Source organism: Micropterus dolomieu, linkage group LG23 (assembly GCF_021292245.1).
Source record: "Micropterus dolomieu isolate WLL.071019.BEF.003 ecotype Adirondacks linkage group LG23, ASM2129224v1, whole genome shotgun sequence".
Lineage (NCBI taxonomy): Eukaryota > Metazoa > Chordata > Actinopteri > Centrarchiformes > Centrarchidae > Micropterus > Micropterus dolomieu.
Genome location: NC_060172.1, coordinates 5,189,692 through 5,201,249, shown reverse-complemented (window position 1 = coordinate 5,201,249; position 11,558 = coordinate 5,189,692). Strand labels below are relative to the sequence as shown.

Genomic DNA, 11,558 nt, shown 5'->3' with positions numbered 1-11,558 from the left:
TTTTGGAAAGGGGATTTAAAAAAACAGAGTAAAACAGGATAGTAAAAGTTACAGTGCAGTGTGCAATCAGGGTTAAAAGAGTTAAATGGAAAATAAAAACAGGCTGAGGGGTTGAGCAAATAATTGAGTTACAATTATTTTGAAAAGAGAATAAACAGAGAAGTACACTTAATCTACTCTCTCTAGCTAGTCTGTACTCGGGTCCATAGCAATCTTTGGGTCCACTGACACTCCAAAAACCCTCGGACACTACAGAGAAACCAGGACATGTCTTTGATCCAGTTATACTCTGGACCCACCTGCGCGTTTACAGGTGGACAGAAGGTCCCTGCAAATCACTCAGGCGGCAGATTTAAGACCACTTGCTGAAGAGTTTCAGCAGCGCAGCGTTTAGCCTACACGTTGTTAACTTGTGAGCCCGCTCTGCTCTCTGCAGGCTACACGTCCACATGGAGCATTTCAAAATAAGAGCGTTCTGCCTGATTGATTTTGCTGACGTGTTCAGATTTAGTTAATTTGTCCAGCTGTCATTGATTTTTGTGCTTCTCTCATGATAAGGTAGGCTACGTAGTTAAATTGTTTTAACTGTGTTTATTGTTGATGTACCGTCGGGAGTCTGCACAGGGTGTTTTATTTTGGTGTCTGACTTCCTGCCCAGGTCATCTGCTCTGTGCTGCTTGACGCAGCTTCCCCTAAAAACTGGCAGTGAATATTGAACTTAAGCTAAAAAAGAAAAATCGCAAAATCGAATTGTAAATCGCAATATGTGGCTGAAAAGTCGTTCAGCCCTACTGCGAGTCACAATGCTGAACTTCCTTCGTCCTCTCTGACTCCCTTTGTTGCACATTTCTTCAATTAGCAATCAGAGCCATAGACTAAAAGGGCCTCAGGTGTAGGGTTGGGTATTGTTTAAATTTTAGCAATTCTTATTGAATCTCCGACTTGGGACCGCTTCTCGATACCAAACACTACACAGGTGAGCTCTTCTGTTCTGGGGCAATAGATGCAAAGACAAGAGAAAGGCAGGTGGAGTGAGAGGACGAGGAAGAGGAAGCTCTGAGGTTCAGCCATCTTGGTCTGACAGTGAGGGAGGCTGGGCTGAGAAAACAACCAAACAACTGAGAGGCTGCATATATGTCTGGATTTATAAAACCATGTTTCTATTCCAAGTCAGTGATAACAAATCAACCCTCTGCCAAACACTGAAAACAGTAAAAATGAGATGTTTGCTGCTGATATGTTCTCGAAACCAGAGTCAACCCAGGACAAGATATTTTTACGTCCTTTAAGCAGCTGTTATTTCTTTAATTTTACTTCCTTGTATTACTGCATCTGCTGAAAGCGGCATTTTATTGAGCAGAATTTCTTTGAAACCATCCAGTTTGAGGTCAAACGCCTTCGCCAGACGTGCAGAAGACACATGAAGCGTGGTCATCTGTTGGTTGAAGTTGACCTCCAGTTCGGTTCCCTTCTTCGTGGCTTTTACGATTCCTAAAATCTCGATTCTCACCTTCTGGATGCCAGCACTTTGCACCTGTAAAGAGTGAGATTAACAGTCAAAGAAAAATACCATTTATTTACGTGGCATCAGATGTGCCTCACTCTGAACTACAAACATGGCTGACCGCAGGAGACGACTGCAGCTACCTTGTGAATTCTGGTGAACCCGGTTGAGTTGAGTGAGACGGTTTCATGGTACTGATTGGTCCTCGCGTTGGTGACCTTGATCACATCTCCAACTGATAATCCTTTGCACTGCTTGGTGTTTTCACCCCACATACAGACGCTGATGGATCCGGTGTCGTCTTTCAGCTGGAAGCTTTTCTTCTTTGCCTTCTTCCGTTCGTCCTTCACCTCAACGTGTTCGCCACGATTGATCTGAACAACCCAGCGACACGGGATTAGAACAGTTTAGGAAAGAGAGTTTAGTCAAAACACATAATTAGTTTTCTCCTCAGTCTGAGTGCGTCTGTGTCTGCGTCGCCAAAACGCTAGTTGGTGTTTCTGTGTTCCGCTGTTGGAGTTTATTCTTCTTCGTTGGTGTAGGGCGACTGAAAGTGAGTGGATTATTTTGGAGTTAGAGCTGGTTGATGCTATACAGCAGTTACTTTTATGAAATTACTAAAACGCGGAAACGAGAGAAGGCATCAGAGGAGATCGTGCGAACATATGCAGAAGAAGAAGGATGAGCCAGAAAAGCGACGCTACCAAGCCGACCAATCACAGCTCTTGCGATCTGTCACCACAAGAGGAGCGCGTCAGGCTACGATGTTCCTACGGCGTAGATTCGACGCAGTATGAAGAAATTCAATATTTCTACTTAGTGAATTTCTTCTTTGCCGTGTACATGAAGTGCTGAGCACTTAGATTTTGATGGGACCACACAGACCCTCAAGACAAATCATAGTTCTCAAACTTAAGCGCTTTAGCTCACCTCCGTCACGGTTCCCTCGACGCTCACGTCAGTCTTGTCAGCAGATAATTTGGCTTCAGAAACGGTGCAAACTGGACAAACGAGCGTCCGAGCTTCCATCTCGAGGTCATCTGGGACGTTAACAGGGCTCGTCTCTGACACTTTGCTCTCTGTGGTCACCCTAACGCAACACTCATCTATTAAAAGCTTTCTGAACAAGTAGGATTTCTCTTCCTCAATGTTCTTATGGTGCTTTTTCCCATAAACCATCAGTTTGACAGCAGCTGTCTCATCAGCTGCTGTCACATAACAGAAGAACTTTTCCTGATCTTTGCTGTTCCGATACGTGTGCAGACTGGATTTCTGAATAACTTTCCCAACAATGGCTTTTCCAAGTTCAAGTTCACCGCTGGCGTTCAGGTCACAGATCCGTTTCCTCTGCACACAAAGTAAATGTCCATGAAGGAAGCGTAAATATAAAAACAAAAAGTTGTGAGCAGTGAAAGAAAAAGAAGCAGCACTTACCCAAGAACTGGCGTCGCTCTCGTGGAGATTCCCGTCTCGCTGATGAAAGACCTGACGTGATATATATTATATATTAGATATTTTACTGCTGTGACTTTCTCATTACAGTCTCAGTCATTTCCGTGATGCACTGGGAGTGTTTTCATATTATATCCAGGGTGGAAAATTACGTTTAAGCTAACAGGTTTATTTGAAAACTCTTACCATGTCAGGTCGGCAGCGCTTCTGTTGATCTTAAAAGGAGAAACAAACATTAGTGTTTCCACACAGTTTAGTTGCAGATCTCATTTCATCAATCAGCAGACTTTTAGCTGCATGTAGGCAGCGCTAGTTAACGTAAAAAAAGATTTAGATCATTAACTGGTGGTTTGATTCCGACCTCACGTCTCGTTTCTATTCGACCATTATTGCTGGAAGATGTGTTCAAACTAAAACCCAGAGATAAATGTCGATTAAAGCTGGGAAAATTACACAAAGTAGCCATGACTTTAAACTGATGTGGGATCAGATCTGTCAGCACGAGAACTCGAAAGTAGAAGACAGAAATCAGACCGCACACTGCACCTGAGAGCACAGGTGTTCACCTGCCTCCTGCAGGTGTTCACCTACCTCCTGAAGGTGTTCACCTGCCTCCTACAGGTGTTCACCTGCCTCCTACCTCCTGCAGGTGTTCACCTACCTCCTACAGGTGTTCACCTGCCTCCTACCTCCTGCAGGTGTTCACCTACCTCCTGCAGGTGTTCACCTGCCTCCTACCTCCTGCAGGTGTTCACCTGCCTCCTACCTCCTGCAGGTGTTCACCTGCCTCCTGCAGGTGTTCACCTACCTCCTACAGGTGTTCACCTGCCTCCTGCAGGTGTTCACCTGCCTCCTGCAGGTGTTCACCTGCCTCCTACCTCCTGCAGGTGTTCACCTGCCTCCTGCCTCCTACCTCCTGCAGGTGTTCACCTGCCTCCTGCAGGTGTTCACCTGCCTCCTACCTCCTGCAGGTGTTCACCTACCTCTTACAGGTGTTCACCTGCCTCCTACCTCCTGCAGGTGTTCACCTACCTCCTACCTCCTGCAGGTGTTCACCTGCCTCCTGCAGGTGTTCACCTGCCTCTTACAGGTGTTCACCTGCCTCCTACCTCCTGCAGGTGTTCACCTACCTCTTGCAGGTGTTCACCTGCCTCCTACCTCCTGCAGGTGTTCACCTGCCTCCTACCTCCTGCAGGTGTTCACCTACCTCTTGCAGGTGTTCACCTACCTCCTGCAGGTGTTCACCTACCTCCTGCAGGTGTTCACCTACCTCCTACAGGTGTTCACCTGCCTCCTACAAGTGTTCACCTGCCTCCTGCAGGTGTTCACCTACCTCCTGCCTCCTGCAGGTGTTCACCTACCTCCTACAGGTGTTCACCTACCTCCTGCCTCCTACAGGTGTTCACCTACCTCCTGCCTCCTGCAGGTGTTCACCTACCTCCTACAGGTGTTCACCTACCTCCTGCCTCCTGCAGGTGTTCACCTACCTCCTACAGGTGTTCACCTACCTCCTGCCTCCTACAGGTGTTCACCTACCTCCTGCCTCCTGCAGGTGTTCACCTACCTCCTACAGGTGTTCACCTACCTCCTGCCTCCTACAGGTGTTCACCTACCTCCTGCCTCCTGCAGGTGTTCACCTACCTCCTACAGGTGTTCACCTACCTCCTGCCTCCTACAGGTGTTCACCTACCTCCTGCCTCCTGCAGGTGTTCACCTACCTCCTACAGGTGTTCACCTACCTCCTGCCTCCTACAGGTGTTCACCTACCTCCTGCCTCCTGCAGGTGTTCACCTACCTCCTACAGGTGTTCACCTACCTCCTGCCTCCTACAGGTGTTCACCTACCTCCTGCCTCCTGCAGGTGTTCACCTACCTCCTACAGGTGTTCACCTACCTCCTGCCTCCTACAGGTGTTCACCTACCTCCTGCCTCCTGCAGGTGTTCACCTACCTCCTACAGGTGTTCACCTACCTCCTGCCTCCTACAGGTGTTCACCTACCTCCTGCCTCCTGCAGGTGTTCACCTACCTCCTACAGGTGTTCACCTACCTCCTGCCTCCTACAGGTGTTCACCTACCTCCTGCCTCCTGCAGGTGTTCACCTACCTCCTACAGGTGTTCACCTACCTCCTGCCTCCTACAGGTGTTCACCTACCTCCTGCCTCCTGCAGGTGTTCACCTACCTCCTACAGGTGTTCACCTACCTCCTGCCTCCTGCAGGTGTTCACCTACCTCCTACAGGTGTTCACCTGCCTCCTGCAGGTGTTCACCTGCCTCCTACCTCCTGCAGGTGTTCACCTGCCTCCTGCAGGTGTTCACATGCCTCCTACCTCCTGCAGGTGTTCACATGCCTCCTACCTCCTGCAGGTGTTCACCTACCTCCTGCCTCCTACAGGTGTTCACCTGCTTCCTGCAGGTGTTCACCTGCTTCCTGCAGGTGTTCACCTACCTCCTACCTCCTGCAGGTGTTCACCTACCTCCTACCTCCTGCAGGTGTTCACATGCCTCCTACCTCCTGCAGGTGTTCACCTACCTCCTACCTCCTGCAGGTGTTCACCTACCTCCTACAGGTGTTCACCTGCCTCCTGCAGGTGTTCACCTACCTCCTACCTCCTGCAGGTGTTCACCTACCTCCTACCTCCTGCAGGTGTTCACCTACCTCCTACAGGTGTTCACCTACCTCCTGCCTCCTGCAGGTGTTCACCTGCCTCCTACCTCCTGCAGGTGTTCACCTGCCTCCTACCTCCTGCAGGTGTTCACCTACCTCCTGCAGGTCTTCCTTCCTCCTTATCCCAATCACATTTCCTCTTCTTCCCTGAAAATGACAGAAACCCAGCTGTTCAGCTTCAGTCTCCAAAACAAACAGAAAACACCAGATCGTAGCTCTACATTTTTCGGTTTTCATCATGTCTGTTGTCAGTTTCGAAGTTTCATCGATGCTGATGTAAGAGGTGTTATATTTTGCAGAGCTCGCCTCCATGTTATGTGAGCTCTCCTAGCAAAATGTTATATTGGCGCACTGCTGATGCGTCAGGTAGTGAATAGACCAGCCTTCACCTCATCCTGCTTTTTGAGTTTGCGTCGGATCGGCGCATCATTAAGCTCCACACAAACCTGAACCTGGCTCACTTTGAATAGATGAGAGAACTTAGACAGTCCCTCTTTTTAGTTAGCAGGAACGAATACGTCTTCTCCAACAATTCAAACTGTCACCGTATGAACTCACCTTTATTCTCTTTGTCGTGTTTGTTCCTCAGTTTGTCCACAAAGGGGCGCAGCAGGTCCTGGACTGCAGCGTCCCTCCTTGGTATCTCTTCCATTACGTTCCTGACCACAGAGATGGACTCCTCTAATCCGTAGCACTCAATGATTTTTTGGGGAATCTTCACTCTGCACTTTTTGTCCCTCTGACCTTTAGGGATTTTGTCCAGAAATTCCTTCATCTTCATGTACTGTTGTTGATCTAGCTGCTCCAGGATGGTGGTCAGAGCTGATCTCCAGTCTCTCTCTGAAATATCAGACATCTCTGACACACAGAGAGACGACAGAGCAGGAGAGTTAGAAACAACCACAAATTGCACATCAAGAAACAGCGTGAACTCCGTATTTACCGTCTGTTACTGGCAGCTCATACAGATGTTTCCCGAGAGAATGCTGATGTGAAATCATGTTTTTTAAACGTTTATATACATCCAAGTTACTCTTACGACACGTCGTCAGAGTTATGAGACGTTACTGATCATGTCAACTTTGTCTCTTTTACATGTATGCATGTGCAGTTTGTAGGTACTTGTACTTTACTGACATATTTCTGCCATATGCTACTTTCTACTTCTACTCCAGTGGATTTCAGAGGGAGGTTTTGTTCTTTTTACTCCCTGCTGGAGTTCCATGAAGCTGAGAATACTTCAGTACTTTAACTTAAGCAGGATTTTCAATGTAATGCAATTGTAATGGAGTATTTTTACATCGGTGTACAGGTACTTTAAAGGATCTGAGAACTTCTTCCATCACTGGACATCATTATTATCGAGTGGTGGTTTTACGCTGGTTTGCACCCATCGCAGCAGGGAGCCGGCGCTGGTAGTGTGTTGTTAAAATATTTCAAGATTGGCATGTTTGGGTAAATAGTAGTTTATTTTAGTACATCCAGCATATTCCAAGTATTTTGTGACTGAATTTTAAAAATCATTTCACAAGAGCATGTATCAGAACACAGACAGAAGTTAACATATTGGAAAAAACTGACTTTTCTTTTCCAAGATAAATATTGCGAAAAGAAAAAATCAAAGAATTTTCACCAGGTGACTTCAGCTGCTTTTATTTGAATAAAAATCAGTATCCCAGATTTATTGGGGTGGCAGGAAAACACCTTTCTTTTAGTGCAAACTAACCTTTCTTGAGCTTTAATGCAGTAAACAGATATTGAAACCAAACGATTTTCTCCACCTCATCACTTATTTTCAAGTTGTTGTCAACAACTAACGGGGGCGGGGCCTATTTAGGCTGTTTGATGCCCTGAATATTGTGATTCCTGTTTGCTCAGTCGTGTCTCTCCTGTCAGTCTTTTGTATCAAGCAGCAAAAAAGTTGAGGTGTTTGAGTAAGTTTGACTGGCTTGACTGCGCTACTAGCCCTAGTTAGCTTTATTTTATTTTATTAACTTTAAAGCCTAAACGTTACATCACCAGCAATGACTGACATGGATGTATACGTGTGTGTGTGTGTATATACAGTATAGTACAGTCATGCAGTGCATTATGTTTTATTTATGGCCATGAATGTAAATATTTACACACACGTAAATAGTGAATCAGTCACCATGAACCTTTTTTTAAAAAACATCTATTTTATACAGATGTTATGAATGATCTTGTTTCACAGTAGATTTATTTTTGAAAACAAATGATAAATGTAATACTCACTTTGTCGGTTTTCTTTCCAGGTGAACTTGCCGTTTGCCCTCTCAGTGGCGGGAAGTTTGAATTCTTTAGTTTTTTTGGTGCAGTGACTCGGGTGGCAGAGACCAACTTAGATCATGTTTTAAAACCCGCTCGCTGCTCTGCTTACCATGAATTAATGCTAAAATAAATGAAGAGAAATACTTTTCATCATCAAATATAAATTTTATTTCCAACTTAGACTGTTAATCCTCAAACGTACAGTTTCAAGATGACATGCAGCCCCCCCCGCATGTAAACAGTGGTTTAGCCCGCTGAGAAAAGTTCACACTTTCACTTTCATGCTGCCTGTTGTGTTAGTGAGAGAGCGAATATTTAACCTCAGTCTGTGGTGGAAGAAGTATTCAGACTGTACATAAAAGTATTGATCGATTTATATTTATTCATTGCTGATACTTTTGGAACTTATCCATCAATATCCTGCACTTCTATTAATGTGTTGGACCTTTTATTTCTTTATTTTCCTACTTAAACGACAGATATTTTCTTTTAATGTCTTTACTTTGAGTATATAGAGTATTAAAGTATACACAGTACTTATACATATATATATAATATGAGCATTCAAGTTCATGTTTGACCTTGAAAAGAGTAATTTGACAAATATTAACACAAGGTCCTCTGATGAGCAACTCTGCAGGCATTAACGCTGCAGCCAGCACCTGGACCAGCATGGAGTTAAGTTCATATATATACTGTTTACACTCTAATAAGCTCAGCATTCAGCACAACCTCCCCCATGAAACTGAGAGAACTCTGTTGTGAAGTTTGCAGACGACACCACCATCATCGGCCGGAAACTGATAACGTTGCAGAGCGGGCGTCAAAACCAAGGAGATAAAGACACTCTGCAGTTTCAGGTTCCCGGGAATCAGCATCACAGAGAAGCTGACATGGTCGACTCACATCTCCACGCTGCTGAAGAAAGCTGATCAGTGATATCGGTGAGGTGCCTGCAGAGCCCAAAGGATCCTAAAGGACAGCACCCACCCAGCCACAGCCTGTTCACCCCGCTGCATGCTGGGAAGACATGTAGAAGTTTCTGCTGCCGCTTTCCCCCCCAAGCTATCAGACTCTTAAACAGCTGAATCTGGTTCCTGTGCCAAACTACATGTAATTTCTCTGATATGATTCACTTAAATGCACTTTGTGAGAGACTTCACACCAAACGTCATGCAAATAAAGGACAATTTCTAAAATTCTCAAAAAACGGAGACAATAATCTTTTTAGTTTTTAAACACACTTACTTTATTGCAAAGGATTATCCACGATCGTTCATTTGTCACGTTAAACACCTTTCAGTTTTATCCACAGTAACACTTTATCATTTATTTATCATTATTTTAACATTTTGATTTCCTGCCAGCAGCTCTGTGGAGTCGACACCTGGATGTTTCTGATCAGTCTGCTTCAGCAGATTCATTGAAAACAGATGAAGCAGACTCGGGCGTCACCAAACATTATTAAGATGTTAAATTGTTTAAAGCAGCTGACAGGAAACACTTTCGCCGAAGACGATGTCATTTATAATTATTTATTAATTATTTGATAACAGAAACCGACCCGTTTAAACGCAACATAAAACATAAACATAACGTTTCATCCAACAACAACGACGAACATCACAGCCGACAACAAACACATCAGCTTTAAAATAAATAATTCAGCCTGACCCCGCCCCCCTCCGGTGACGTCAGCTGCTGATTGGTCCGCTACAAAAGGAAGTCATGTGACACTAACGTAAACTTTTTGAGCAGGAAAAATGAGCTCCGGCTGCCGTCGGGCCCTCGGGTCGTCAGGGGTCACGGCTGCGGCTCTTTATGTGACCATGTACTCCTGCCGCTTGTTGAGCCGGACCTGGCAGAGCGACACGGCGCCCACCGCCACGTAGATGCCGGCGGCGATGAAGCAGTTGATGCCGACCTGGTTGTACAGACTGTAGATGTTCTGAGGAGGGTTTTTACTGCAGGAGAGAAGAAGAAGAGTTACACAGATCTACAGACACCAGGCTGCAGCTGACCGCTGGTTTAATGATCACTCTGATCAGTAATTTCCCAATTAATCAAAGTGTCTGTTATAATTTCACACCTCTTCAAGTGTCTTGTTCTTGTCCAGAACCACACACACATGTTCAGTTTACCACCAGGCGTGACAGAGAAAAGCATTTAACTGATTGTGATTCTGATATCGACTTGTTGTTGGAGGAGACTCACTCGTTACGGATGTCCTCCTCGGTGAACGGGACGTCCTCGATCAGCACGGCCGACTTCGCGCTGAAGAAGATTCCCAGCATCGCCTGGGAAAACAAAAAGAGCGGATCAACGTGAGGTTCGGGGGACACAGCGGAGGCCACAGGATGTACAGGTTTGTTATTATTCACGTTCACATCAAACTTCCTGTTCGGCAGCACCGAAACCGCTCGGTGAGGTTTAGGAAAAGATCGTGGTTTGGGTTAAACCGTTAACCGACGGTTCAGTTGCATAACTTTACTAAAATGAATCAATGTTGATTTTTTGTTTCACCCGGGAAACGAAACCCGTCTCCTGGGTGAAAGTCCAGTTTCTGACCCACCTGTCCATCGCAACCCCGTCCTTACTCTGACTTTTCTGTGACCTTCTGTTACGTCCAGACTAAAACAGTGAAGTTTGGAAACGCTGCCGACTCCGTTTTTCGCTTTAAAACTTTTGTGTTTTCGTGGGGCAAAAACGGAGGACTTTAGAAACGATGACGCTCACCCTCGCCGACTGCCGTGCAAATAACACTCACCTACACTCGTCCTGTCATGTCGCCATATTTACTTTATGACGACTCCCAGTCTGTTTCCCGCCGCCACCGCCGCTTTTAACTCCCGTGTTACATTCAGTAACAGTCCCAGCTCGTTATTGGTCCATGCAAAATAAAATCTCATGTGGTTCTTCGTCTGCAGTACTTTATTCTTTCGCCAAATCTTCTGTAACTACAGAACAAACCATCTGCTTCATGTTTACACCAACACGTCCAGCGTACTTGAACGGCCACCGGCTGTGCTGTCGTTTTAATACAGACGGAGATCAACTCTGATCCGCAGCTAAAACGCTGCTGTGGACGGAGATCGGATTCGTTTAAAAACCAAGACGCAGTAGTGTGGACTGACGCCTGAAGGGCTTCCCAAGGTGTTAAATACCGACGCCAGGGGTCTTGACCAAGTGTCCATATGTGACGACTTGGGAGTGAGAACGGTTTAAAACATTCACATCTTCTCAGGAAGAGCTGAGCAAACTGGAGCTGAAACAATTACTCAAGTTGCTCATCGATTAACTATTTAAGTGATTTTTCATTCATTCTGCTTTACAGCTTCTCCATTGTTTCAGCCTCTGTGTTACATTAACGCACATTTTTGCAGATATCAGGTTATTATTTGGCTCTTTTCATCTTAAAACAAACTATTTCACATTATTATGCTTATTATTGTTGTAAATGTCTGTTATATTTAAGATTCTTGTACTTTTCTCTTACTTTGTTAAATGTGACCGTTATGCACCGAGACAAACCAAAGCAAACTCCCTGTTCTTGAAAACCCACCTGGCACTAGTTTATATTGGATTATATATAATTCTATGTGCATTTGTTTCTTAACTTGTGAGATTTCTATCTCAGTAAACTGA

The 11,558-nt window shown here is 45.3% G+C and overlaps 2 protein-coding genes across 2 annotated transcripts in view; both read right to left on the bottom strand.

The window, feature by feature from the left end:
- Positions 1-712: 712 nt before the first annotated feature.
- LOC123963658 lies at positions 713-7,910 on the bottom strand. The gene is made up of 8 exons (XM_046040659.1): positions 7,878-7,910; positions 6,180-6,479; positions 5,718-5,768; positions 3,143-3,171; positions 2,939-2,989; positions 2,435-2,851; positions 1,648-1,878; positions 713-1,534 (listed from the first exon to the last, which is right to left on the bottom strand). The coding sequence occupies exons 2-8, from the start codon at positions 6,475-6,477 to the stop codon at positions 1,286-1,288; spliced, it is 1,326 nt and encodes a 441-aa protein (XP_045896615.1). The 5' UTR covers positions 6,478-6,479; positions 7,878-7,910; the 3' UTR covers positions 713-1,285.
- A 1,227-nt stretch (positions 7,911-9,137) lies between these two features.
- The window catches only part of rnasekb (ribonuclease, RNase K b), a 4,699-nt gene continuing 2,278 nt past the window's right edge, over positions 9,138-11,558 (bottom strand). The window contains exons 2-3 of the mRNA XM_046040256.1: positions 10,128-10,210; positions 9,138-9,877 (exon numbers count right to left, since the gene is read on the bottom strand). Of these exons, the coding sequence (XP_045896212.1) occupies positions 9,733-9,877; positions 10,128-10,210 (228 nt within the window). The 3' untranslated portion in view covers positions 9,138-9,732. The remainder of the gene's footprint in view (positions 9,878-10,127; positions 10,211-11,558) is intronic.

Coding starts and splice junctions, on each gene's coding strand:
- LOC123963658 (XM_046040659.1), bottom strand. CDS start 6,477: ATGTCTGATATTTCAGAGAGAGACTGGAGATCAGCTCTGACCACCATC. Junction 5,769..6,179: donor ACACGACAAAGAGAATAAAG/GTGAGTTCATAC, acceptor TGTCATTTTCAG/GGAAGAAGAGGAAATGTGAT. Junction 1,535..1,647: donor GGTTCACCAGAATTCACAAG/GTAGCTGCAGTC, acceptor CACTCTTTACAG/GTGCAAAGTGCTGGCATCCA.